The sequence below is a fragment of the Mesocricetus auratus genome, unplaced genomic scaffold (assembly GCF_017639785.1).
Source record: "Mesocricetus auratus isolate SY011 unplaced genomic scaffold, BCM_Maur_2.0 Super-Scaffold_100015, whole genome shotgun sequence".
Taxonomy (NCBI): domain Eukaryota; kingdom Metazoa; phylum Chordata; class Mammalia; order Rodentia; family Cricetidae; genus Mesocricetus; species Mesocricetus auratus.
In genome coordinates, this window is record NW_024429198.1 from 5,331,463 (window position 1) to 5,358,941 (window position 27,479).

The window sequence follows — 27,479 nt, forward strand, 5'->3', positions numbered from 1 at the left end:
ATGCTGTTATTTCTACATTTTTCCAGTTTGAACTGCACAGAGATCGCATGTTCTTAAAAGTTAACTAAATCTCAAATTCTGGTTAATTAACCATTAACCAAGATTAATTTAGTACAAGATAAGCCAGATATAATAGTATTAGGGCACAAGAAGGGATTTAATCTGAAAACAATGTAATGTATCTGACATTCTAAACAATTGTCATTTAGATCAACTGCAAGATCTTTGTATTCACCAAAATAACCCAATCCTGGACTGAAAGAGGCAGAGGACTTTTGAGACTGAATGACATAGCAAGCGGTGACTGTGGAACACTACAGTCAAGACTAAGTAAGGAACAATGTGTAAAGTAAACGGGTAAAAGGCCTCATGAAGATGCACGCTGCTTCTGTAGATGCAGTATAAAACACACCAATAAATCTGATGATGGAAAACAACATTTCTAACGTACTCTAGGAGCTTTCAATTTCAAGGAAGCTCACCTATCAGACAGCATGGCTTCCATTTTTTCCTCCTTCACTGACTAGCAACCCCAAAGAAATGGCTTGACCATACGAATTCAAAATATAAATATTTGTAGTCTGTGACCTTTTCAGTGTTTAGGAGAACTCACTGAGACTCAAGTGTTTTTGTGCAACTGTGAAAATCTATGAGATGCTGTGTAGAAAGCACCTGTGTCAAAGCTAAGCACACTCCAGTAGTGATATCATTAGTATTGGAAGGAGTATGCAGCAAACAGCCTTGCAACATTTATAGTCTGGGGGAAAGAAATAGCTGATACATCATGCATCCTTGGCACCTAAACACAGTGTGCAGCTGGGATGAAGGCTCAGTTTCTGAGGAAACAAACGTGTACCTATTGTGCTCTGCAGCAAATGGATGGTCAGAAGCTGGGGAAAGATTTCAGATGTTTGGCATCCAAAAGGTCACACTGGGCTTTGTTCAGAGGCCCACACTACACACCAGCAAGGGCAGAGGGCTGGTGCAGTGAATTCTCTTTCCAGACAGTTCTGAGAAGCCAAGTTTTGAAGGAAACTGCATACAGAATCTACATCTGGGCATATGAGGATCTGTTGAGTTTCAAACGGTCAGCTCAAAAATTGGAAAGGAATAGAATTCAGATCAAAAGAACAAGAATAGGGTTTTCAACTTAGTAATGGACAAACAGGTTGCTAAATAATGCAACCAAGGCAGTACTGGCTGTTCTCTACTGTGATTTAATTCTACTCTTTGCCAGAAAAAAAATTAAAGCCAAAAAAATTTCCAGACACCTTTATTGGTGTTGTTGTTATGTGGGCAATATGGACTCACTATAGAAAGCAGAAAATAAATCAATCAAAGGCTAGATAAAACAACATCAGGTCTATCTTCTAGTTACAGTTTGTTAACATTGCATTCTATGGACGTCATTCTCGGTACACATGCATATAGACTGTACATTTTGTGGGTCATGGTGCTATATTGATCTGACATTTTTTTACATAGTATTCCATGATTGTCTTCCCATGTTGAGTATCCTTTTTCAGTATTGTCAATAGATTTTTAGTGTTCGCTCTAATGGTTGAACTGTAATTATCTGACAACATTTTGAACACTTAAACATTTTATTTCTTTTTCTTTTCATTTAACATTTCTTAGATGATCTACATGTTACCAGACCTTCAAAGAGGCCCTTTAAATCTAATCATTTAAAAATTCTAGAAAGAATAGAATTCTAACACTGAAACTAAAGTAAATAAATAAACTTTCTCTAAGATAAGGCCCAATTTTAAAACCAAGTTATAATGTAGCTAAATTACCACTCACTAGTGAAAACAGCTTGAAAGACAACTATAGGGTTAACTTTTCCTTCTGAGATTTTTTTCTTTCAGGTTAAGGCATTATGAACTCTAATCTGACCTGATCATCTTCTCATCACAGTCATGCGTAACCAAGGTAGTCTGAGGCTCATCCTCAACAGCAGACTCTGGACTCAGATGAAGATTCAGAGAGCAAATCACAAACATTTGCAGATAACTGCGACCGATTTAGAAGACGATGGTATAAAAGTGTTTTTAATTCAGGTAAGTTACAGATTTCAGCTATGAGGGGGTTACGCTACTAATACAATAGTTAGCCTCTTGCAGTTCCTAATTCATTTTTGCATTTTGTTATAATAATCTGCATGACTGGCAAAGAAATCAGCCACCCATTATGGTTATTAAAAGTCTAATATGGCCCAGCCTATATTCAAATGGACCCCAAAGCCAGTATGAATCAGCCGGTCCTCATTCTAAGACATTTGGATGTTACCACCTAGCATTTCCTTCACTACTGAAGTTATGTCATTCAGTTTATGAGCTCCCAGTGGCTGCATTTTGTCAAAGTGGCTCCTAGGATTCTAACTTGCTGCTTATACAGCTACTCAGATAGAGGAGGCTTTGTGATCCCAGCAAGGGAGCCAGTGAGGGATGCAAAAGCACAGGGCCAGCATGTCACAACCAGTCCAGCAGCCAATTCCAATTCTAAACATGAGAAAATCTCCAGGGTAACGGCTGGAAACACAGCCGAGCTGTTCCCTGCAGCGGGAATGACTGACCTCAAATACAAGATACAGACACAAGAGAGCTGCCAAGAACAAAGCCTTCTTCCTGCCACCCCCAACCTCCCACCCTGCAACTGGGTTTTGCGCAGAGTCCGAAACCTGGAAAACTCGAAAAATATGATTACCCAAATGATAATGGAGTAGGTAATAATATAAGTGGATAGACTTCCACTAAATAATGAAGAAAAACTGGCATGTGATTAAAACCCCTAAATTTTATTAACTTAAAGTCTGGTGTAAGTGACCTTTTGGGTATTAAAGTATTAGGGAAGGTTCGGTAAGCAGCAATACCAAAAAATTAAGAGTAAGATGATAACTCCTCTCTACCATAAGGACATAATCCTCCAAAGCATTGTGGCAGAAACTCAGACTGACTCTGTTCACTGTCACCAGCACTTGATCCATGCTGGCTTTTAAGTTGTGGCACATTCACAAGAGACAAACAGAACACAATAAAGATCATCTGTTTGGATACCATTAACATCTTATTCTACACTAATAGGTTAAACACCCTGATTTAAAAATTTGAAATAAAAAATACTTCCAACTTCAACATTCTTTGAGCTTCAACATGGAAATTTCCACACCTGACCTTGTATGATGGGTTCTGGCCAACAGGCAGGCACGCTAAAATATTATAGAAATTTCCTATGCTTATGCTATGTATGCAAGGTCTATATAGATGAATCATAAATAAATTTTATGGTTAGATTTGGGCTCCATCCACAAAATATCTTATTATATATGTATAAATATTACAAAATCAAGAAAACTACATGTGTACATATCCATATATATATGCAATGCTGTACAATTATATGACTTCCAAATTACTTAGCTTTTACTAAACTGACTTGCCCACATGTAAAATGAAGGCAACAGGATATACTTTTATAAAACTGCTAAGATTAAACAGCTAAAATCGTGACACAACATTCATTTTTAAATGCAAATGAGTTCTTTAGTGCTGTAACTTAGATGTGCCCTTTTCTTTTGCCCAGCCACAGTTTTCTCTTTTGTAAAGGGAAGAGTATATCTGTACTACTTGTTTTTGCTAATGTAAATGGAGTTAAAAAAAACACAGCAGCTAATGCTACACCATTAATACTAAGCAGTAGTATTAAGCTACTGCTGCCATCATTTTTATATTAACGACAAGGAAAACTTAGCTTGGAGAAGTTTTGAGAAGCATGATGTCTGAAAATGGGACCACTCCTCAGGAGTTTTGCTTCTCCACAGAGTTGTGTGGGCTGGAGGGCGGGTCAGTAAAGAGTTGGAAGAAGCAGAAGTTGTTTTCCTCCAAGCCTACAGAGCTCTACAGCGGAAGGCAGCAGAGGGACAACCATCTTAAAGAGCTCCATTCAAACATGATTCCTAGATTACAAAACTGCATTTGCTCCATTTAAAACGTATGCATTGAGATCTCATTACTCACTTTGGGATACAATTTGGTGTACAATGAATCAGCTTTACTTTTTAATATGTTGGGCTGTGGGCATTTATTTACCTCCAGATTTTTGTAATACAATTCCTTCCTTTATAAACAGTGAAAGAGTAAAAAAGATGTAAACATGGCTACATTTTTCCATTACTTATAGTCTAAACAACTTATTTTTTCCCGCAAAGGCTAGTGCCAAAGACATAGGCTATCTGTATGCCGCAATACATCACCGTCTTGTTGCCCTTCGAAGCTCCAGGAAGCAGGCCAATGGTGATCCAGCAGAAAGCCAGTCAGACACAGTCCTCCAGCAGTTCAGCTGTGATGAGGATGAGGATGACCTCATACAAGTCACTAAAAATGGATCAGGTAAATAATTGTTGCTAGGTCAGAGTCTAAAAGCAACATCATGAGCATAGTGCAGTATACTGAATAGGCTTTTCAGCTATAAAAATGGTTGCTTTAAGAGCGGAGATTGGGGTCTGGCTGTTTGTATCCAGGAGTAGGTTGGAAAAATCTCTGTCTTTTATGAGGGGCCTTCAAGTTGGCCTCCCTGTGACACCTGTAGGTCATTTATCTATAAATTTCATGAACGACTTCATTCACAACTTAAAGTATTACATTGCTGCCTTGAAAGTAACCACTACTAATGCTCATTTTCTCATGTTCTAGTCTATTATTAGCTATAACCAGAGGAAATAGAAACGTATGCAGTAGAGATCCAGGTGAATCTAGTTTTAAGTTCTGAAAATAGTATTTATTCCCCATTTGGAATTTTATTGCTTAGAGAAACAACTAAATGGTATAAGTATTATCTGAAAGATATCTTCCTCGGACTAGGACAAAATTTACTACTTTTAAAAATTGGATCAAGAGTCATGAATGAACTAAGGCTGAAACAGAATCAGCAGTAAAGTAATTTTATATGTCCTGATATGTGGAATTAAAAGCAATACCCTGATATCATTATCGGTGGGGGACAGTGCCAAAGATTTAGTAACCACACCTGTGTTCTATGGCTGTAGCTATTTTAACAGAGTCCTCTGGTCATTTTCAGTGACAGGTTCACTTACCCCAATTCTGTCTATAAGGACTTGACAATATAAAGTGGTTAATGTGATGAGCATTTCCCACATTCAATTATTTTACAGTCTTAAGGCTACTTTAGTCATGCATAATTTTTAAAAAATGACCAAAGAATGTACAAAACAGGACAAAACACTTGGCTGAATATTAAAATTACAATTAAAAGGAAAATTCTACCATGTGTGCAGATTAGGCTGCTTGATTCAGTGAGCCAGGAAACCACATGAGTATGATTTTCTACTTTAAACAGATCTATTGAACAAAAGCTTTATGATTCTCCAGATTAAATGAAATGAATAAGTAAATTATCTTTCATATTACTGTTTATATTGTCCACAATAAAATGGGTTCTATTAGAAAATGTCAATTGAAATAAGAATGAAATGACAAAATTTAATCAATGAGACACAGTCAGGAAACTTAAGGAAAGGATTGATATGCAACCATCTTACTGCTAAATCAATGGGAATCATATAAGGCAACTGTCAGTCACAGGACCCTCCTTCTACTCTTGTTTTCCGCTCACATGGCACCTTCTTTGGGAGGTATTGCAGACAATGTTAAAATGTTATGGAAGCTATAAAAAATGCCTGTTTGGACTTTGTTGCACATGAATTAAATAATGTCTTATTTGTCAGAAAATGCCATCTTTAAAATTATTAGTGACATTGTTGGTGAGATGGTTCAGCAGGGAAAGTGTGCGTCAAGCTACCCTGACAACCTGAGCTGGAGTCCCAGAACCCGTATAAAGGTGGAAAGAGAGAACCCATATCACAAAGTTATATATCTTCTGGCCTCCACAAATGCCTTAGCACATGTGTACTCCCCCACCACACACACACACACACACACACACACACACACACACACACCCGATGATGATAAACCCAAAAGCTGCAAAAGAAGAGTACACATGTGCTACAATCAACCACACTTGACATAGAGAGGGAGTGAAAATTATTAGCAATGTGAGTGACATTATCTAAACATATATAAAAGCATATATCTTATCTTTTATCTCTTTATCACTAAGCTACTTATTTTTCTGCATTTGATATTAAGTCTAAATATGATATCATGTAATAAAATATTTTACATTTATCACAGATCCTTCAAGGTGGAACCACAGACAGTCAGTTGTGTGTTCATAGCACTCTCGCCTGTAAACATAACATCTACAGAAACTGGTCACTCACTCTACTGAAATGCCAGACCTTCCTAACTGAGAAGATGCTACACATACCTTGAAGAGTTTTCTTTTTAAATTAAAGAAACACAATTTCTTGCAATTAAAGGGTTTATGTTTTACAGTTTGATTACTGTGGACAACATTTAAGAAATGAACTTCAGAAGACAAAAATTCATCATTTTGTGGATTAATCTAGAATAGGATTTGATAACTAATTTGGACTATTCATCATGTTGATGGATATAATTAAAGGCACAAATTGTTAGCCTTGATAAATATCTAACTAAAGTATTTTAGTCATACATTGTCTGGCTATAGAAAAATATTTTACTGAATTTACAGACATATATTTAAAAATATAACTGCAAAGCAATTCATTATATCATGTTTATCTTCTAAGAAGTGTGTATTTTTCTTTACACTCTGAGTTTCCTAGTACAGATATTCAAGTAGAAATTCTTTTACAAAAGTGTCTATTCATGGACTTGTATCCATTGCATCTTATGTATTTGAGTCACATGTCAAAAAATACAAAATACAAACATCAATGTTCTTTATGTGGTTGTCATTAATAGTCTAAAGGTATGGCTTTGTAGAAGCCCTATTATAACAAACATATCATATATAGCCAAATGACTATCTCAAATTCCATCATTATGCTATAACAATTTCAATAATTTTTAGCAGATGTTTTATGCCCTTTTGATATTTCAGAGATACTTTGATTGAAAATCGGTCTCAAAAATTTGGGCCATATTTTATTTTCTTAGTAGCCCTAAACAGTCTCATTCCGGGATAAAGATTCAGGATCCTAAATGGTTTCTGGATATGTTCTGAACTCTGACATACATGTAATGAGGGTCTTTGGAAGTATACATCTGAATATATATATATTTTAAAAGTTAACATTGCTTGATTGCCTTTATAACACGAGTACCTGCATGTGCATATTAATTAACCAAACCTCAGTTCAAATCTCACAGTTAGCATACAGCAGTTGAGGAAGGTCTTTGAGAGTAGTATTTGGTTAATATGTTCAGAAGAAAAAGATAACAGCATCAGGTGAAGGAGTAGACACAGACAATTAAGATTATTTCTTTCTCCTCTACCCTCATACATAAAAGTAACTGGTGCAGAACACACTCAGTGAACAATTCATCCTAGGAACATAATACAATCAGGAAGGCATCTGAAGAAGATTTGAAAGCTCTGTTCACCTATAAGACTTTAGCTTTGTGGGAACATTGTAATTATAGGATAATTAAGCAGAGGACAGGGGTCTCCTTTATCTCTTGGTATGTTTCTCCTTGTTCTCACACTGGAATGGAAAAGAAGCAATATTTTTTTCTGTGTTCCAACTATTTTACTGTGTTGAATTGAGTCTGACTGTATTTGGTCTTCTGTACAGACAGCAAAGGAGAAACAGACTTACTTGTGGCCTATGCAGAAATGGCAGGAGACCTCCAAGCAGGTTAGAATATCAGCAAGGCAGAGACAGTGAGACAGTGAAGACTTCTGGATTATGTGACAAAGAACAGAAACATGGTGTCTCTCTCAAGATTCCTCCATCTTGATGAAAAGAAACATCATCTAGGCCCCCTCTGCCTTTTTTGGGGGGAGGAGCTTTCCTACACCCTTTATCTCCTTTCAATGAAAAGTAATCAATTATAAAATAATACCTATCTTAAGTTATTCAGACAGGTGACTGCTAATCCTACATTCTGGATTTCCACACGAGCTATTTTTATTAAAATATGATTAACTAGTCTCCAAATATATTACATATGTATCGAATTTTACACTGAATTACATATTTTAAGATCATCTAAACATTCTCTTTCAATAAATAGTATTTATTTCAATTGTTTAGCTTAATAATGAATCATTAAAATGTTTTGCTACAAAATATTATTTTACATCCTTTATTAGTTATTATTCGTTGCTGTGATAAGTATCAAAACCAAGGGAGAGTTTATTTGGGTTTACAGTTCCAGAGGGAGAATCCATAATGGAGCAGAAGGGAGCCCGAGCAGTGAGCTGAGAGATACTTCTCCAACCATGTGCAGAAAGAAAGCTGAGTGAACCGGAAGTGGGATCAGGCTATCAACTCTCAAGGCCCAGCCCGGTGACCAACTTCCTGAAGGTTCTCAAACCTGTCCTAGTGCCACCAATCAGACACTAAGTGTTCAAATACTTGAACCTATTGGGTACATCACTCATTCAAAACACCACACACATCCACCATTACCAAACCAAGGGGGCCTTCATCACCAGCAAAAAATTATCTATCCAAGTACTAGAATATATGTATCTTATAAAGCGGGGTATTAAGCTTTTAAAGAGTCACATGTTGTAGATTGGAAAGAGCATATCTTAAGACATCTGGAGATCTCCAAACTGAAGATATCAGTGGCAGACAATGATTTCATAAAATGATAGGGACAACAGTATTTGCTTAAGACTTGGCTACCATGCAGTTGCTTGGATCATTCATTAGAAACCCACAGCTGGGTGTGACAGCATTTGTCTTTAATTCCAGCAATCAGGAGGCAGAGGTAGGTGGATCTCTGTGAGCTCCAGGCCAACCTGGTCTACAAAGCAAGTCCCAGAACAGCCAGGGCTGTTATACAGAGAAACCCTGTCTCGAAAAACCAAAACCAAGCTCCCCACTCCCCACCCCACAAAAAAGAAAGCTAAATTGGCTTTGCCATACTAAACCAGTTTGAAATTCAGTAACTTTACCATTTTCTTTTTTTCTGAGAATATGTGAAACTGATACCCTGTCCAATGAATACCAGGAGCTTTGTGTTAGTACATACCTCCCATACATACTCTACTATACTGCTTTGTTTCTGTTCTGTCAGACTTGTGGTTATCAAAGTGAAACATGTGAACATATTAGAACTTCTATTCTAAGACAGTAAACTGTAGTAGTGGTAAAATTATCAAAATGACTGATGAATGATTTAGCCTAATGAGGCCTTGATGGTTTGACAGTCTTCTAACTAGAATGTTTCTAGGACTTAATTTTTACCTATCTATTGGGAAAAAATTCACTTTGACCTTAATTTGTATCTTTCTGATTTTTAATATGTCTGAACATCTCTTCGGGGGTTTATTTACTGCATGTGGATTTTTTTTGAGAAAATTTTAATGATTTTGCAAAGCTAACTATGACATTTTGTTCTTTTGTCTCTTTCTAATATGTATAGTACAAAAGCCACATTGCTTAGCCTGGATAGAATACTTTGCTCTGTCTGAATCTGTTGTATTACCTCCCAGAGTAGTCTACTGCTCACAGATCACTAGGAATTCAGAATTGCTGCTTCATTGGGTCTTTATATATTTGTTCATGCTATTTCTTTTGCAGAATTCCCTTCTAATTCTTGATAACACTAATGTTTTACTGTGTGCTAGTTCAAGATATTTCCAGGATATCTTATGCTGAATTAAAACCTGCTCCTTTGAATTCTTAGAAATACTCTGTAGAATTCTACCATTGTATAATCTTTCTAAAGAACAAATACTCCTTATCATTTGATTTCCAGCACCTGGTAGGGTGTTCTATTCAAATATAACTTAGTGTCCACTGATAGATGTTGTATATTTGAACTGAAGAGACGTCCTATAGTAAGCTACAAATAAGGATTTGAAGTTCAGGAGAATGCTATGGGCTAAAGATGCTGATAACAGCTGAAGTCATGTAAGGCAAAGCGGGCTAATATTTGAAGGGTCTAATTTACAGTGGACACAGGGTTAGGCATTTACTCATTCATGCAAACTCTACAAGGTAGCTACTGTTTCATAGATGAAGAAATAGCCTCAGAAAGGTTAAACAACCAGTCCAAGGTTCACAAAGCAAAATACACATCAAAGCTGGGACTTGAACCAGTCTTCGAAGGCCCACACTCTTCCTTACACAGCAGCAGGTGCACTCGCCCAGGGGAACGGAGTGGGGGAGAGAGAGGAAGATGGCTACAAGAGTCAATGGTAGTAGCTACCCCGCAGAGAAGGGTCTAGGGAGAAACGGAGAGGGGGAACTCAGAGGTGGAAGAAGCGCCAGTAGGGGCTGGTGTGCTAAGAACCAACAGCCAAGTATTTCAGAACGAACTGAGCCCATTCAGTGCTTCACATAACCAAGCGATTTAAGGACTAAATGGTATCTTCTGAGTTTCAATCTGGTCGTTTGGTAACTTTGGAAATAAGAATAGTGAAGAAGGCACAGAGAGATGATAAAAGGTTGGGAATATTGTAAGCCAACTAAGCCCCGCCCCCACCAAAACCAGGTTGGCAGCATGAATGCACCCATGACTGATTAGAATCTCTATGCAAGGGGAAAGAGGGAACAAGTAAACCACGGGGGTTTGGAAGGTCCTTTCACTCTTTAAAGTTTTAAATGTCATAGACATGGGAATGCTTGAGAACTTCAGTGGAAAATCCCTCAGGGAGAGAGAGTTCCAGATCCGACCAAGAAGATGGCTTACTGAAGCGATGCTTTGGGAGAGGCAGACCAAAGGATCCAGAGTTAGGTTTGACAGGGATATCCCGTTGACAAGTTTCCGGCCAAGGACTTCAGAGGCAGGTGCCACATCCTAGGATGTGCAGTCTTATGACTTTTCCTTCAGAATAACCTTCCCTTCTAATCACAGTATTTTTACATCAGCCTAGATCTCTATGCTTGTGTAACTGTCCCCACAGACTCCGACAGTCTCCAGGCCCTGGCTTCTGAGACTACTCAACATTCCAAAGCCAGATCAATAATCATCAAACAGTGCTTTGAACTTGCTTCTTTGTGGGCCGCCAACAGGATAAAGGGCAAAGTGCGAACGGTTAACTCTTCGGTCTGGCCCTACCCAGTGTTCCAACCTTATCTTCTTCCAGTCTACAGGAGCAGGCACCACTAGGCAAGACAAGGACTTCCCTCTTTATCCTCGACGTTTCTCACTGACAGCACTGACTCTCTAGGCTGGTGGTCTTTGGCGGTCAGAAGGACGAGGGCCTTAGATCTCTGAGCTCGTGTTAATGCTCTATGGTCCTTCTCGCCATCTGTAATTCCTCTCTAATAAAGGGCTCGATATCGTCATTTGGCTTTAGGCCCCGCAAACTACACTGTCCGGTGCAAGGTCAGTGTCCTCAGCTCTTACCGCCGCTAGCCAGCAGACACTGGTTAAAGTTCACCCAAGACAAGCTCGGGACCAGAAAGCTAGGCAATCCTGAAAAAGCACCGAGGTGAAGATGCCCAGGGATCTCGCTTTCCCGCCAGGCGCTCAAAACTCCGCCTGCACCCTCTGAGCCGCCTCAGACCGGTTCCAGCTGGATTTCTTCAGGCAGCTCAAACACCGAATAGAATTCCTGCCCTTTCCCTGCCACAACCAATCCCTGCACCCCTTCGCGCTCCCAAGCCTCCCCGAACTCTGATAGGCTGTCGGAACCAGCCTGGGGGCGGGCGTTGAGCGGACTAGAAGGTGGAGAGGGAGGTGGGGCCGGGCCGAGAGGCCAGTGCGCAGGCGCAAGAAGGAAACGGATAAACAAACAAATAAAACCCACCACCCGTAGGCCAGCCCCGAGCCCCGCCCCCTCGCCCCCCCTTGTCCCCCGTCGTCTCGGGGGCTCCAGGCCCGCGCCAACGTCTGGGCACGTCCCCCCTAGTGGCGCGTTCCACGCACGTCCGCGCACTTAACCTCTGCGCGCCCGGCGCTGTGCTGGCGTCGGGGAGTGCGAGCCTGCGGCGGCAGCCCCGCGGACCATGACTTGCTACCGGGGCTTCTTGCTGGGCAGCTGCCGGCGCGTGGCGGGAGGCCGGGCGGCTCTGCGGGGCTCGGGCGCGGACGGACGGCGGCACCTGGGGCACGGGCAGCCGCGCGAGCTGGCGAGCCGTGGTAGCCGCGCCGACGGAGGCTTCCGCCCCTCGCGGGTGGTGGTGGTGGCGAAAACCACTCGCTACGAGTTCGAGCAGCAGCGGTACCGCTATGCGGAGCTCTCGGAGGAGGACCTGAAGCAGCTGGTGGGTCCTGGCGGCCACGGCCGGTATGGGGGTGGGGTGGGAGATGAAGGGCAGGGGTGCGGGTGAGCCCCGCGAGACCTAGGGCACCCGCAAAGCCCGACGACCTCACTCCGATTGCCTGTGGGCCTCCCCTCGGGCGTGGGAGAGTGGCGTCCCGAGCCCTCCTCGGAGGGGCCCCTGGGACCGGGACTTGGAAGCCACGTGTGCCCTCGTGTCCTCGCCCCGGCCTCGGGGGCACAGACTCCGATCGCCGAGAAGGTGAATCGGTGTCCGGAGGGTTGTTCGCCTTGGGGACCTCTCCCCAGGCCGCTCCTAGGAAAAAAATTCCGGTGCGCGGCAGCCGAGAGAGGGCCGAGGTGCCACGGACACACCCCCTTGACTCTCGGGGACCGAGGCCTGGCCTGGGAAAGCCCTGCTGGAATGTGGTCGCTGGTCCAGGGTCTCTGGCCCGCTTGAAAAGCTCCCGGGTCAGCGAGGCAGGAAAGTTGACCTGAGATGTGTTTTTGTGTAGGAAAGTCAGATAAGGGACAAGTAAACAGAATAATGGGTGAAAGGAAGAGCCTGTGACTCTGAAGTAAGCGTGCCTTCGCGATACTCTGTATTTGGTATATTTACTAATAGCCAGGTGTACAGAACCACGTGCGTGTAAGTGTGTGGGAGGGATTGAACGCAGAGCTTCCCCATTTTTGAAATTTTTGAGTTTTGCGCTACACGGTAACTTTAGGGAAATTGTTAATAATTTATCTAGATTCTAGGTAAAAAAGAGCCCATTGGATGCCTGTAGTTGTTGATTCCAGGCACACGAAGGCTTTAGAATTAATTGTATATAACCACTATTCAATTATGTGCCAAGAATAGGTAGGCTGCCTGTTCTTAAAATCCGGTGATGATTTGTAATATCACTTTTTGGGAGACAGGAGAAACACATTGTAAATCCTTGCTTAGCTATAACATCTTGTCTGTCTTGTTTGGGAAACTGAAGGGCCACTTGGTAGAAGTCAATGTGCAAATTTATTTTCTCTTTCCCCCAAGTGCTTGAAGGTATTTATAGAAAACATTTGCAGTGTCACAGAATATCAGCAGTTTGTTTAATTGACTGAAATGAATGCATCGAGGTGGGGGATAGTCGGCCACATGGAAGTATGCTGTTTCTATTTTGGAAAAGGAGGTGTGTCCTTTTGGTTATACTCCCAGCCTTCTAAGGTTCACCTTTTAGAAATTGTGAAATACCACGTATGCTTATTAGCGTCACACGATTTTATGTAAGACTCTCTGGACTTATAGTGGTACACTCTCAAGTCTACTACAGAGGGTGAAGCTCAAGGCACTTGCTCTCTGGTTCTGTGTAGCCGACTTTGCATTTTTTAACTTCTCTCGATGTCCTCAGTGAAATAAAACATTTGTTTGTACTGTATTGTTAGCTTTCAAAAGTTCATTCACCTAGTTCCTGATCGGTTGAGCTAAGTAGCTACCAAGACCCTTTCTGGAACTGGTTTTATGAAATTATTTCAAGGACTCTGGAAAACAGGTAGAAATCTGAATTGAGATTAACTCTTGTATCTCTGAACTAGATCACTACTAATAAAAACTTAAAATGTAGGAGTAGTCAGTGTCTTTGAAAACTTAAGCTCCATCTTTGAGTAGTATTTGTGTGTCATTGGTGATGCTATTGTAATAAGACAGCATTGAAGTACGACTGTGGGCTGTACGGCGGAGTTTTGGGATGACCTAGCCATAGAGGCAGAGTAGGTTTTGTTGCTGCAGTTTTATTGGATTTTTTTCTTACTGATAGGAGTTGGTTTTGCATTGATGTTAAGTCAGTGTTTTCAGTGAGAGTGCATTAGGTGTAACCTGAATAAGAACAAGTAAGGGATAGCAGGCTGTGTGAAGTTCTTCTCCCATGGTATTTGGTAGAAGGTAAGAATGGAAAGATTTTTACATTGTTTGCTATAACTAAGGTGCATGAGTTGGTTATAAAAGAAAATGACCAGTTGCTTGTTTCATGACACTGGTACTATGGCTACTGTGTCGGAACATCATGGTAACAAGATTTTGTAAGTAAACATTCTCTTTGGTTGGATTGGTTGTTGTTGGTATCTCTCTCTGTCCCCCCCCCCCGTGTGTGTGTGTGTGTGTGTGTGTGTGTGTGTGTGTGTGTGTGTGTGTCTGTCTGTCTGTCTGTCTGTCTGTCTGTCTGTCTATTTAGGGTACTTGTTAAAATTACATAGTTGATGTTGGCCAAAGTGTCCAGGTAGTTTTCTATCCCAAAACCTCTGGTTTTCTGACTTTGTAGAAAGAACAAGAGTTACATGAGGTATCTTTTTAATTGATGAAGCCTGTGCAAGAATAGGATTCTATCCTTCAGCTTGGGGCAAAGGTTTGGCTTTGAATTGATCTTCCTGGTAGTGTATTATTTCAGCCTTGCCTTTCTTCCCATTGGTTGACTAATGACTTGGGAATGGAAGACTTTTATTTAAGGGTTTTGCTTCCAAGTCCCATGATCTTGCAAAGGCACAAACCACTGTTGGGGTCTGTTTGTGACACAAGTTGGTGGCAGAGGCGAAGCTTTTATTAACCAGACACCTTGGCAGTCACACATTAGATGAAACAAAACTGATTGGCAAGGATATTCTTGCCAAAAACACACTTTGTCAGACAGAGAGAAGGTTTATTTAAAATACTTAATTGTACAAATCAAATAAGAAATGAGCAGTTTTTGCTTTACTTTCTCCCATTCTGTGGTAACCTCAGAGAAACCATCTCTAATTGCTTCTGTTTTTAGATACAATCAGATAAAATAAGTTCACTTAATGACACATCTGTTGGATTAAATGATTTCTATTTATTGTCTTCTTAGGTGGAGATGTAATGCCTTGCTTTTGTTTCCTTTTGTTTGGGAAAAAAATGGGCGCTATAGGTTGTGGTAAGTCCTGGGCAGATTTATCTTTTCCATGTATATGCAGTCAGATGTGTAAGCAGTTAGCACATTAAAGAACGTGCTGGGGCACTGTCAGGGCCTCCTAACTGAACCTTGTACTGCCAGATCTTCTAGCCACAGGCACCAGAGCCATCTATCTAAGGGTGAACATCTGGCCACTTGGCTCCTCTGCTTGTCAGTACCCAGAGGCTCCCTTCATCCATCACCCAGGGAACCTAGCAAAGTACAGATTCCTGAGCCATCCCTCACGGTCTGATGCAGTGTAGAGGATTCCTACACTTGGCTTCTCTGAACAGTATGCCTCAGGTTACTATGGATGAATCCCAGAGATCTACATCTTTTTTAAACTGGTATCCTGTGTTTTCAAGTGCTTCCCAGAGGGTACTTTAGAAACACTGCGTTTCAGTAATCTCTTCGTAGACAGGGACTCCTGTCTGCCTCTTGGACTTCATTGCTTGTTATTTCTAGAACATCATGTTTGGCTATCTTAATTTTAATTTTCATTAGATGTGATGATTTAATTTGAACTATTTATGGATCAGGAGTACATAAAAACTAAATGTAAAGCAATGCTGTGTAACTAGTCTTTTCCTTCTCCTTTTATTAGGTTCTGGCCCCTGCAAGTAACTTGTTTGTCCCTTTCCTGTGTTGTGTTTCCTTTTGGAAATGATCTCTGTGTATGAGTAAGTGAAGTGAAGTGCCTTTTCTTTTTCTTCCTCTCTTTAAAATTTATTCTTTGTTTTTCAATAATGCATCCTGATCCCACTTATATCCTGTCCCCTCTCATCTGCCCTCTGCTCCTGCAACCTCAAGCCCAAAAATAAAACAAGATAAAATTTAGGATTGAAAAAAGAAGGAAGAAAGGGAAAATCTTGTCATTAAAGCTTCGGTGTGACACCGTGAGTCACAGTAAATCCCTTTATCCATACATCTTTACATGCAGGTGTTCATTGCAAAGAATCATTGGTTTGGGTCAAGGCCTCTGATCTATGCTATACTATTAACACTGGACTCTCACTGGGACTCTTCCTGGACATTCTATTGCTGCCCTGTGTCATGGGGATCCTGGCCTCTGGTCCACAGGATTGCCCCTCCCCGCTTATGCTCCAGCAGATCACAGATGGCGTGAATGTTGAGGTGCATCAACACTTATTCCTGGTTCTGGGCCTGGAGTTGCAGGATTGGTCAGCCCGCCAGCACTCCCAGGTCCTCACCACCAGGATGGGCTCTCCAGCATTGCCCTGGCTAGTTCACCTCTGGCAGCCCTGAGCAAGAGGTGGGCTCAGTTCTGCTTTCACCCCTCAGGGTTGGCTCTCCTACACCCATACCTTGAGGGCCAACTCTACTGTGTTGTTCAGTGAGTGCTGCAGCTGATGAGGGGCAGGGCCAGGGCTCTTAGGATCTTAGGGCCAGCGCTCCCTCCTGGGGCATCCTTGCTAATTTCATCTACATCTGTTGGTGTCTTTACCTTTGCAGCCCAGTTTGTTTAATGTTTTTCTCTGTTCTCCTGTTTCTGTTCACCCTTTGAGGTCAGGTTCAGACAGAACCCTTTCAGAAGTCCTTGATGTTTGCTGTGCTTCTGCCTACCGAGGTCATGCTAAGGATTATGAAGACACGATGAAAAATACCGGTGTGCGATTTCTTCTGTAGGCCGTCAGCTATTTAGGGGCAGGTGTTCTGTCTTCTCATCATTCTCCCTACCCTCCAGCCCCCGTTGAGATGGCAGGGAAGTGATGTTCTTTGCAAAGGCTTCAGTTCTGTTCTTCCCCAGGCTGGCTCCAGGTTTTTCCCATCCTGGGCCTTATCGCCATCTGGCAGTATTCCAGGTTAGTTGGTAAGGCAGAGATTGCCAGCCCGGGCTCTCTAAAGGGGTTTCAGGCTTAAAATGTTTGAGAAACAAAGTAAACAAAGGATGATTTTTTTGTTGTTTTGGCAGAAAAAAAGATTTTAAGCTCTGTGGAACATAATTTGGGAAACAAAGGCTAAACGTATACTTCATTCCATAAATATTTGCATTGGGGGGGGGAAGACAAGCAAACGATGAACTTTCTTTCTTCTCCAGCTTTCTCCTCTGGGCAGCTGCCAGGATTTGCAGCTTGCCTGTCCTTTTAACTGAAATAAGGTTGTCACTGAGCTTTCAAAAAGAGAAAGATCGAATGTCACAGTAGCTGAAATGCTGGTTTTTGTTGTTTGTTTTGTCTTCACTGTGACAGACCAGTATTACCTGGGGAAGCCCTAACTTCAAGTGTGTGCCCACCATACAAGTGTCAGTGGCTTTGCTGTGTAAACCCGATCACTTTTCCTGTGATCTTAATTGTGGGAAGGAAGTTCTGCATAGATGCAAGTGTTTGTTCACTGATGCATGTTTAAGTTTTAACCAGAGAAGTTCAAGTTGACTCTATTTCACTTTTACTAATATATAACAGAAATGCAGAATTTCAAATACCAGCCATGTGACAGTTATTTTATGCCTTAGAAAAATTATATTTTTTTCTTTCTCATGAACCACTAGATATTCATAATGTAGGAAATTAGATCAATTTTATAACACATTTGCATTGTCACCCAACTGAAAGTTTTATATTTAGAGTGACATTGATTTGTCATTCCAAAGCAGGTTGGTTTTCTTTCTTTTCTTCTTCTTTTTTAGAAAGATTGATTTTTTATTTTATGTGCATTGGTGTTTTGCCTGCATGTTTGTCTGTGTAAGGGTGCCAGATCCCTTGGAACTGGAGTTATAGATAGTTGTGAGCTGCAATGTGGGTGCTGGGAATTGAACTTAGGGCCTCTGGAAGAGCAGCCAATGCTCTTAACCACTGAGCCATCTCTCCAGCCCCAGCAGGTTGCTTTTCTAAGATCAATGAGGTGAACTAAAAAGGTGTTGTATTTAACACTGTGAAGTGGTAGTTAATTTTATACCACTGACATCAAACCAGGACCTTGTACATGCTAGGTAGTGCTCTACCATTAAGCAACATTCCTAAGCTACATGGAGTGGGAAGTCCTCCCTCCCTTCCTCCTGCCCTCCCTCCCTCCCTCCCTTCCATCCTGTTTCTTTTAAGTAATTGCTTTGAGGTAGCTGTAGTTCTGAAGTGCTGCCTTTTTCATGAAGCATGTTTGTAATAAACAATATAACTTAGGTCTATATTATAAACACTTGCCAGGGCTTCCAAGATGGCTTCCTGGGGTAAAGCAAGACAGAGGACCCGGAGGACCTGAGTGTGACATCCAGGGCACACAGAGTGGAAAAAGAGAACTGACTACCTCAAGTTCAGTTGTCTTCTAGCTCCACATGCGCTCGGGGCACACATCAAATAAATAAAAGTGTAACCATTGTTAAGTAGAAACGCTACAGTGTAATCACTGTCATCAGATCTAGAAAGGGTTTTTGTTTACTTAGTGTATGGCACAGGTCTGGAGGTCTGAGGGCAAATGGGAGAGGTGGCTCCCTTCCTCCATTGTGTGGGTCCAGGGTATCAACCTCAGGTCATAAGGCAGAGTCAGCTGCCTTCACCCAGAGCCACTGCGTCAGCCTGACTTAACTTGTTAAGTTGCTATTTACCAGGCTATGTACTGAACCAGGGACCAAAAGAGCAGTTTCTAGTGTTTGGAGACATCTCATGGTGTCTAACTCCGTAGATAAAGTGGTCCATGAGCATACAGAAAAGGACTGGGTGGGGTGCCAAGGAAGACATTTGAAAAGTAGAGTCTGTGAATGAAAAGAAGATAGAACATGGGGACAGGGTTTAGTTCTAACTCACTCGGGAGGCCAGGTCGGGCTTGGAGATAACTCGGGAGATGAAGGGAGAGCTGAGAAGAGAGCTGAAGAGGGAGCCGTGATGACAGCAGCACATGGGGAGGACGTAAACAGTGAACAAAATGAATACTGCTCAAGGCAGCTGCGAAGAAGGGAAGGGAGCACCTGTGAGATACAGTCTGGAATCCCAGATCAGTCTGTTCCAGCCAAACAAGCCGTCTGGAGTGGTGCTGCAGGCCTGAGCCTCAGAGGCTGCTGGAAAGGTGCACACACACCCTCCAGGAGCTTTGAGTAGCAGAAAGTCACCGAGCTAACTGTGTAAAAGGATGATGAATTGTGTCTGGTGTGTTTCCGTAGCACACTTTCATTGTCCTACAAGATTGTGTATTCCGTATGTGTTAAGAACACTATTGACCTTCACAGAAATGAAAGACTCCAAAGCAATAACACTTAGCTGGTAAAACAAGTTTTAAAAATTTGTAAGCACAATGAGTTTAACTAAAGACAAGTTAACAAATTAGTAATAATGTAAAAATGCTGAAGGCCATTTAGAAAATTTCATAATTCAAATGTGTAAAATGTAGCAGATCTGTTCTCAGTTTCCATTCTGTCATATTTCTGCATGTGTTAACATCACAGCGGTGAGAGAAGAGGTGTTGCTGTTTGGCATTTTTGTAGGAGAAACTGTATCACTTATAATGAGATATTCTGTAGATTTGTTTATCGGATTCTTCTTTTTCCAACTTGGATAATCATTTAATTTATTGAAAATAATACATTTTTGAAAAATATTATGAGTATATTTCTGAAAATGTAATATGAAATATTGCAAAGTTGAGAATGTTTCCTGAATTTCTTCAACTTTTTAATTGTAAACCATTTTACAGGAATTCATTTGTACTTGATGTTTTTCTGATGAAGGTGAGTTTTTAGGTGTTTTGAAGCCATATTATTTTCAGGGATATAGTTTGTGTTTTACACTAGCGTGAGTGCTATTTACATGCTGGTTCAGAATATTCTAGTTGATGTTTCTAAAGTGTTTCCTGGAATGTTTCACCGCTTATCTGCTTAGTCCTTGTTAGTGAGTGCAGCTAGCTACTCCACCAACGACTCCCCCAGCTAGTGTGTTAAAATCCTACAGCAATTGCATTATCTAGGTGAATGTTGACCCTAATGTACAAAGAGTGTTTTCACAAGGAGAAATATGAGATAAAGACATTTCTCCTCCACTGATAATCTTTAGCTTAATTTCCTGCAGTTTGCTGAGAACCAGGAAGTAAGAAAAGAAGTTTCTTAGCTTGTTTATGTCTCTTGTTCAAGGGTGTATGTTCATACAGTGCTACCAAAAGTTGGAACAGATGATACACTATTTGGGCAGGTTGTTGAAGTCTGGGGACCAGCAAGAGAGAAACGATAAATCTGATGACACAATTCTGAAAGATTTATTGTACAGTCAAAATTCCTGTCATCACTCTAGGCTATTTGTAGTCTCCATTTAATAAATTTGATTGAACTCAACTAATATCGAAAGAAACAGTAGGCAGATACTCAAATACTTGCACACATTACATTTTTAAAACCTTAATTTCTAGCTTTGTGAAGTGTTTGCTCCTAAAGTGAGATTATGTATGGTATTAGTATGACAAAGTAATGTGTTCCCTCCCTCCACATCTTGGCCTCTCCTCAGTCTTGACCACGTAGAGATGGCCTGCAAGGCCAGCTTTGCAGGCAAGTCTGTCACTCAGGTTGCCATTCTGGATCTGTTTATGCATTCTTGTTGCTTCTCTGAAACATGCATCCCAGCCACCTCCCACCCCAGCCAAAACTTACATGATTGATTGAATGAATGAATGAATGAATGAATGAATTCACTCAACAGATAACTTATCCAGTAACCAGGACCTGAGGGCACACTGGTGAACAAGAGATGACCACTGTTCTTGGTTAATTATATTCTATAAGGGGGCATGAATAGTTTTTTGTTTGTTTTTTTTTCTGTTTTAAATATACTCATGGTAATTTTAGGTATAGCAAATTCAATGGCTGGAACTAACAGACTTTGGGGTAAAGTGATTGTCTCCATCCCAAAAAAAGTGTTTTGGTTTTGCATCTGTGAGCGGTAAGCATGCTCGGGGCCTCGCCTGTGCTAGTGGTTAGGCTGTCCTTGTACTTGAAGGCTGAGAAGAACAGGATTGGGCTTCAGGAAAGAACTCATTCTAGCAAGTGCAAAGAAAAGAGTGGCGGGGGAGTTATAACCACCCACCGATGTGTTAAAGTGAGTGCTGTTTGTGACCTAGGAGCTGAAGAGGCTTGTGCAGTTGTCTAAATTGTGGTGGTGATGAGTGTAAGGAGTGCATTGATGGCACCTGTGACTCGTAATTGGATAGGGAATAAGGGAAGAGGTGGTCTCGCGTGTGACTCTAGCCTTGACTTAGAGTAGAAATTGAAGGGCTCGGTATTGAATATTAAAAGATCCCTGTTAGCCATGGAAAGAAAGATGTTAAGTAGGCACATGGGATAGAGCTTGGAAATCTTAGCATCAATATGAGGATTTCTTATGAAGTCACGAGAAGGGAATCATGGAGAAGAAAGGCCTTTGGTTCATACTCCTTGAGAGGTGGTTGATAGGAAGATTTAGGTCTGAGTAGTGAGGGATGGTAATCTGACGGTGTATGTTGTGCTTGTCTTTAATCAGAAACAAACTTTATTTGTGTTCATTTGCTTAATGGCAGTGAAGGTTTGTAGTTACCACTGTGGTCAGTGCTGATTTGGCCTGAACTCAATAGTTTTGATGGACAGCAGTTAAATTTGTATGGCTGTCTGATGTAATTTAGCATCCATTTATTAATTTTCAGAATAACCAAATGTTTTCCTTCACTCTTTGTTTTGGGCACCATACAGTTCTCTTTAAATGGTAGAAGTGGAAAAAATATGTTAAAGAACTCTTAACCCAGTATGTTTAAAGAAAAGGCTGGGAAGGTAGGCATCAAAGTATTAGCGGTAATCATTCCTAAGAAATAACATATTTGGTTTTATTTTATTTAAAAATGCTGTTCACATTAGGGTTATATTTGTGATCTCACAAAAGCAAAATACAGTTGCCAATAAATAAATAAGTATTCTTTTTTAAAAAGTAAAGCATAAGCCAGGCGTGGTGGTGTATGCTGTTAATACAGATATTTGGGAGGCTAAGGAAAGAGTGTAAATTTGAGGCCAACCTGACTCAGGCATTCCCAAAAGTAAAATACATACTAATTATCTTTTAGAAGTTAATTTTACTCTGCAATTTAGTAAGTAATGATAATACATTTATGATTTTATATTGGACACATTTTACATTTTGCTTTTTAGATTATCTAATCTTTAGAGTATTAATGGAAAGATAAATCTAAAATATTACTCAACTCAATTAGGAAGACTAATACTTAAAGATTATGATTCTACATATCTGGAAGTTACCCTTTCTCAGAGGCCTACCCAGTCCTTTGTTTAGATGATGCAGGGCAAATTCCATATGGGGTCCAAATGGAACACACAGGAGCAGCATACTCAAGCCAGTCAAAGGTCAGTTGACTGCCTGTAAAAGTGACATCCTCTCTTTGGCCTTCAGGTAGCTAGGTGTAATCTGGTGAAGGCATTTAAAAAGACATGAAGAATGTGCCTTTTGGAAACTGTTGACTGCATGTTTCACAAAACCTAATGCTCTATTTTTTACTAAAATAAATTACGATTTTCTGAAATCTGACCTTTAGTTGAATTTGAACTTGTAGATTTTATAGTAAGCTATTAAAATGTGTCTTTACAATTTTTATCTTGCATAGAGCTTTTAAATTTATGTATTATAAATAATATTCAATGTAAAATAGCATTTTCTTTTGTTCTGTTAGCTTGCATTGAAAGGCTCGAGCTACAGTGGACTACTTGAACGACATCATATTCACACCAAAAATGTAGAACATATAGTAGATAGTTTACGGTAAGTTTGTGGGCTGGGGTCTTAGATGGGATTTTATAGTCAGGATTTCTGATTTTATTTTGTACTAGCAGCTAATTCTTAGAGTTTTAGTAAAATTTGCCACATTTCCAGAAGGTTATATTGAGGTTAAAAGACTTGACTTTATCATTTTCTAAGGAAATTTTTATTTTACTCTTAAAAGTCAGGTATTTCCAGTAAATCTGTCTACTAGAGACGTGCTGTTACCACAAGTAGTTCCCTACACATCTCTGTGTAAAGTGTTATTTCTTGGACCAGAGTCATAGATACAAGTGTTCATGAACGTATTCCTTGTGTCTAAAAATGACTATTGTAGAGTCTTCAATTTGTAGCTGAATAAGTTTAAGTGACTATAAAAGAGGAATCTAAGAACATGATAATTACCAAGTACTTTTAGTCTCTGCCACCCAATATTTGTTGAATTTCAGGCAATAGCTGTTTGGTTTTATAAGTATTTATAAGTATTATATGTAATGAACATAAAACATTTTTACATTACATTTCAGCTTCAGAAACAGAGAAAAGTAAAATTCTGATCAATCAGTATTGCTGGAGTGATTCTAAAATGTATTTTAAGGCACACGGAGATTTGGTTGTCAACTTTTATTCATTTGCTTTCTGAGCTGTCATAGTTAATTGGCTGTATAAGTGAACTTTACAAACTACACCTAAATTTGTTTTTATGGCAGAAATCTTACCATTTCTTGCTTTTCTTCCGGGTGCTAGTCTGCCTCTTAGAAATGTTCGTGTCTTAGCTGTGTCACCCATGGAAAACGCGTGCAACTTCTTATCCTAGGCACGAAGGGATTGAGGTCCGCCTAGTAAAGCGGAGGGAGTACAATGAAGAAACTGTTGGATGGGCTGATGCTGTCATAGCAGCAGGAGGTAACTGTGCCCTGGAGCCCAGGCGCTGGGATGGGGTCTTTTCAGTGAGTGCTCGCTCCACGTACCTGCATTCAGCTGGTTTGAATCCTTCAAGTCCTGCAAGACAGGCTTTTTGTCTTTTGCATTTTTTCTTAATATTAGTTAATTTATAATTCTTGATGCTGTGAGATTCTCTTGTTCTTTAATGTAGATTTACAGGTCATCTTCAGATTCAAAACATGATTTGCTAAGTGTATTTTGGTTTAATTACAGCGGTCTTAATAACAAGCCAATTGTGATAACTTATCGAGGCTATTATTTGACCCGAGTACACCAACATGTACTTTTTCTTGAATTTTGCTATTAACAGGTTTTTTTAAAATCCACCTTTAAATCAAAAGTAGTTGTCCAGAGAATATATTAAAGTAGGACATAGTTGGATTATGTTTTCACAAATATATCATAAATCTTTGGGTTGGTTTTATAGGTTAGGGGAGGAGATGTTTGAGATTAGAACAGTGATGCCCAGTTGGATGGTATTATTGTCATTTAGTGGGCTGTTGAAATGAGAAATTCTGCCAGCCACTCTGTGCAGGATAGCCTGTAGGACAGCTTTCCAGTATAAACACTTTTCTTTTCCAGTCCTGGCGCTGTTGAAATCTTGAATCAGTGCAACCGGCACAACACAGTACAATAAGCATAGCACAGTATAACAGGCACAGTACAACAGGCCAGCATAGTACAACAGGCATAGCTCAACACAGCAGGTACAGTTCAACAGGCTCAATACAATGCAACAGGCCCGGTACAGCTGGCTCAGCACAGTATAACCGGGTCAACATAATACAACAGGCATAACACAGGACTACAGGCTCAGCACAATACAACAGGCAGAGTATAGCAAACATAGTGCAGTACGGCAGACTCAGCACAGTACAACAGGCAGAGCAGAATGCAAAGATGTGCTCGGTGGAGGGGAAGCTGCGTCAGTCAGCTAGGAGGGGATGGTTGTTAAAAATGCTAGTTTTCAAAATAATGTTTGAGCTGCTTTCTAAGACAAATCTGGTTGTGTCTTGCACTGTTAGGTGACGGCACGATGCTTCTGGCAGCCAGTAAAGTTTTGGACAGACTTAAGCCTGTTATTGGGGTCAACACTGATCCGGAACGGTAAGCGAGAACATGTTTATTTTGTGTCTGGCTTGTAAGACTAATTTTAAATATTCTATGCACAACTATTTCTGCTTTGTTTTGTGTGTTGCCTATTTTTTGATGACTTTTACACTTTTGAATCAATTCTTCATTTTCTCTGTGTAGTCATGATATGGGGCTCTGTTGCTTCAAGGATTTTACCATAGTGCATGATGTTAAAGCGTAGACATCTTTGTTCCTGGTACTGCGTACATCAGAACATGTTCCAAAAACAATTCAGTGATAAAATGTGCAGTTGACCAAGTGATTGATTGCTGAGACCTTGGATGACTGATGTTGATCCACCCTTCCCACAGTTCTCTGTTACATTTGTTGTCAGTCAGGCCTGGAGGGAATCTCTCAGAATTTGCTTCTTTTGTCTGAAAGCTTTTTTGTTTTTTTCCCCAGCTTTACAGATATTTGCTCTTTTCTTTATTCTAGCCACTGAGAGCCATGATCCTAAGTAGACTTTATGAAATTCATCTGGAGTTTTCCCGCCTCCACAATCTCATTTCTAGGAGCACACTCTCCTTAATGTCAGTCTTATCCCTCTCAGATCTGCCCTTGAGGATTTGATGCTCAGGGCCCCTCTATTTTCTTCATTTTTGTGAATTTCCTTGATGGCTGCATAAATGTTTTAAAATAATTATTTTCCTGTTCAATTCTAGATATGTTTGTCATCTTTTTCATTCCTATATCAGGTTTGAAAACAAATCACCCAGAGGGGAAAAAGAATCTTAGAGACTTGGACTCGCTGGTACTTCTCACTCCCCGGGATCTGTAGACTTAGCCCTCTCATCTCAGCCTCTACCCCAGCCCCCAGCCCACCACTCAGGAGGGCCTGCCTGCTTTTTCTGTCTGCATCCTGTTCTCCCTTGAGTGAGCCCTCCCCATATCACAGGGAATGGAGGTAGGAGATCTCTTCTCATCACCGTGATCCCTCCCAGCCTGCACTCTCACCCGGGCTGTTCCTTTCCTGCCATCTTGTATCCTTGGTTATTGTCCCTTTTCCTTTTCTTGAGCCCAAACATAGCTTGTGTCCTCACTTTTCAGTTCTAAACCTTTGAGCCTTTTCTGGATTTGTCCTCAACAAGTGCTGTTTAAGAGACCAGCGACCCCGGAACCTAGCAGACATGGGGTTTTAAGCATAGCATTTGTAAGATTCTGCCTCTGTGATTTCGTCTTGGTGACTGTCTCTTTAAAGGTACTTAGTTTTCATCACTCATCTATAATGCCATTCTCACAGATTGTTCTTTGGGTCCCTTTGTCCTTGATTGTCTAGAGCGTCCCCTGCTTCCATCGTCATCCCTGGTACCCCACTGCAGTCAGGATGCTTCATACTGTCTCAGAGCCTTACGGGGGCCCCATCCCACTGAGTAAGTCTGAGTCTTAACTGTGAAGAGCAGGCCAACCCACCCTACCTTTCCTTGGATTTATTTTATTTTAGTTTTAGTTTTAGCACTTAGATCCTTTATCTCAGGAAAGGGTCCATAGGTGGTCATCCTCACTGAACCACAAGACTTCATTATCTGCTGGTTCTTCTTTTCCGTCCTAATTTCCTGTTACTTTTGTTCTCTTTTTTCATGCTGTTCTAGCAAACTGGCTTTTTGTCAGCTGTATTAAAAAAGCAGCTTGTCGTCTACAAATGGCCATTGCTTTTCTCTTCTGCTTCATTCCTGATTAGTGGAACCATTACCTGTGATGGAGTTGTGGCTACTTCCTTAGCCTCTCATCAAACTGCTAATAAATTCTAAGAATTTTGCCTTTGATTCTTCCTCTTAAAAAAATTTCAGATGAATTCTTTGAAAATTGTATACTGTGAGTTTTTATTCTCTGTAACTCCTTCCATATTTCCCTTCACGTCTCCCCACTCCCTCAACAACTCCACCTTTTTTGTTTTTATAAAAACCCATTTACTTCAATATGTACTGTCCTGTACTTCCGGGTATGAGGGTATCTACTGGAGTGTGGTTGACCCACCAAGAGCCACACACTAATAGAAAACTGACTGCTTTCCCCAGAAGTGTCAACTCTCTGTAGCTCTGACTCCATGCCACAGAGACTGGCTTGATTGTGTGTAGGCCTTGTCCGGAATGTGCCGTGTCCAGAAGACACTGTGAAGTCCATCTCTTATGATTTTCACTACCACTAAACATAGCTCAGGCCTTTATAGGCTGTTGTTGAAAATATTTCAGTAACCAAGTGTTCAAATATAGAAACCTGTGGGGCACATTTTATATACAACTCATGGTCTTTTTCTAAAGTGCAAATCTGTTTATAGTTACTCCTTAATTAAAATCTTTTACAGTTCCTCCATGATCTTCAAGATACATTGTAAATCCTTAGCTAATATATACATTTTTTTCCATTTGTTGCTTCTCTGCCCTTCTAGTTTCATCACAGGCACTATATAATCTTCAGTTGAAAAAAATGCATG

General features: G+C 40.6%; 2 protein-coding genes across 7 annotated transcripts in view; both read left to right on the plus strand.

The window, feature by feature from the left end:
• The window catches only part of Ranbp3l (RAN binding protein 3 like), a 47,092-nt gene extending 35,561 nt beyond the window's left edge, over positions 1–11,531 (plus strand). Inside the window, exons 12-15 of one of the 3 annotated variants that reach the window (XM_040757604.1) lie at positions 210–330; positions 1,921–2,063; positions 4,211–4,391; positions 8,286–11,531. In XM_040757604.1, the coding sequence (XP_040613538.1) occupies positions 210–330; positions 1,921–2,063; positions 4,211–4,391; positions 8,286–8,338 (498 nt within the window). In that variant the 3' untranslated portion in view covers positions 8,339–11,531. Of the gene's footprint in view, positions 1–209; positions 331–1,920; positions 2,064–4,210; positions 4,392–6,215; positions 7,204–7,705; positions 8,228–8,285 lie in introns of those variants that run through there. The other 2 variants (XM_040757603.1, XM_040757605.1) reach the window with 2 other exon arrangements.
• A 355-nt stretch (positions 11,532–11,886) lies between these two features.
• Nadk2 (NAD kinase 2, mitochondrial) overlaps positions 11,887–27,479 on the plus strand; it is a 37,078-nt gene continuing 21,485 nt past the window's right edge. Inside the window, exons 1-4 of one of the 4 annotated variants that reach the window (XM_040757606.1) lie at positions 11,887–12,301; positions 22,884–22,972; positions 23,787–23,875; positions 24,940–25,021. In XM_040757606.1, the coding sequence (XP_040613540.1) occupies positions 12,044–12,301; positions 22,884–22,972; positions 23,787–23,875; positions 24,940–25,021 (518 nt within the window). In that variant the 5' untranslated portion in view covers positions 11,887–12,043. Of the gene's footprint in view, positions 12,302–12,588; positions 12,876–22,883; positions 22,973–23,716; positions 23,876–24,939; positions 25,022–27,479 lie in introns of those variants that run through there. The other 3 variants (XM_040757607.1, XM_040757609.1, XM_040757608.1) reach the window with 3 other exon arrangements.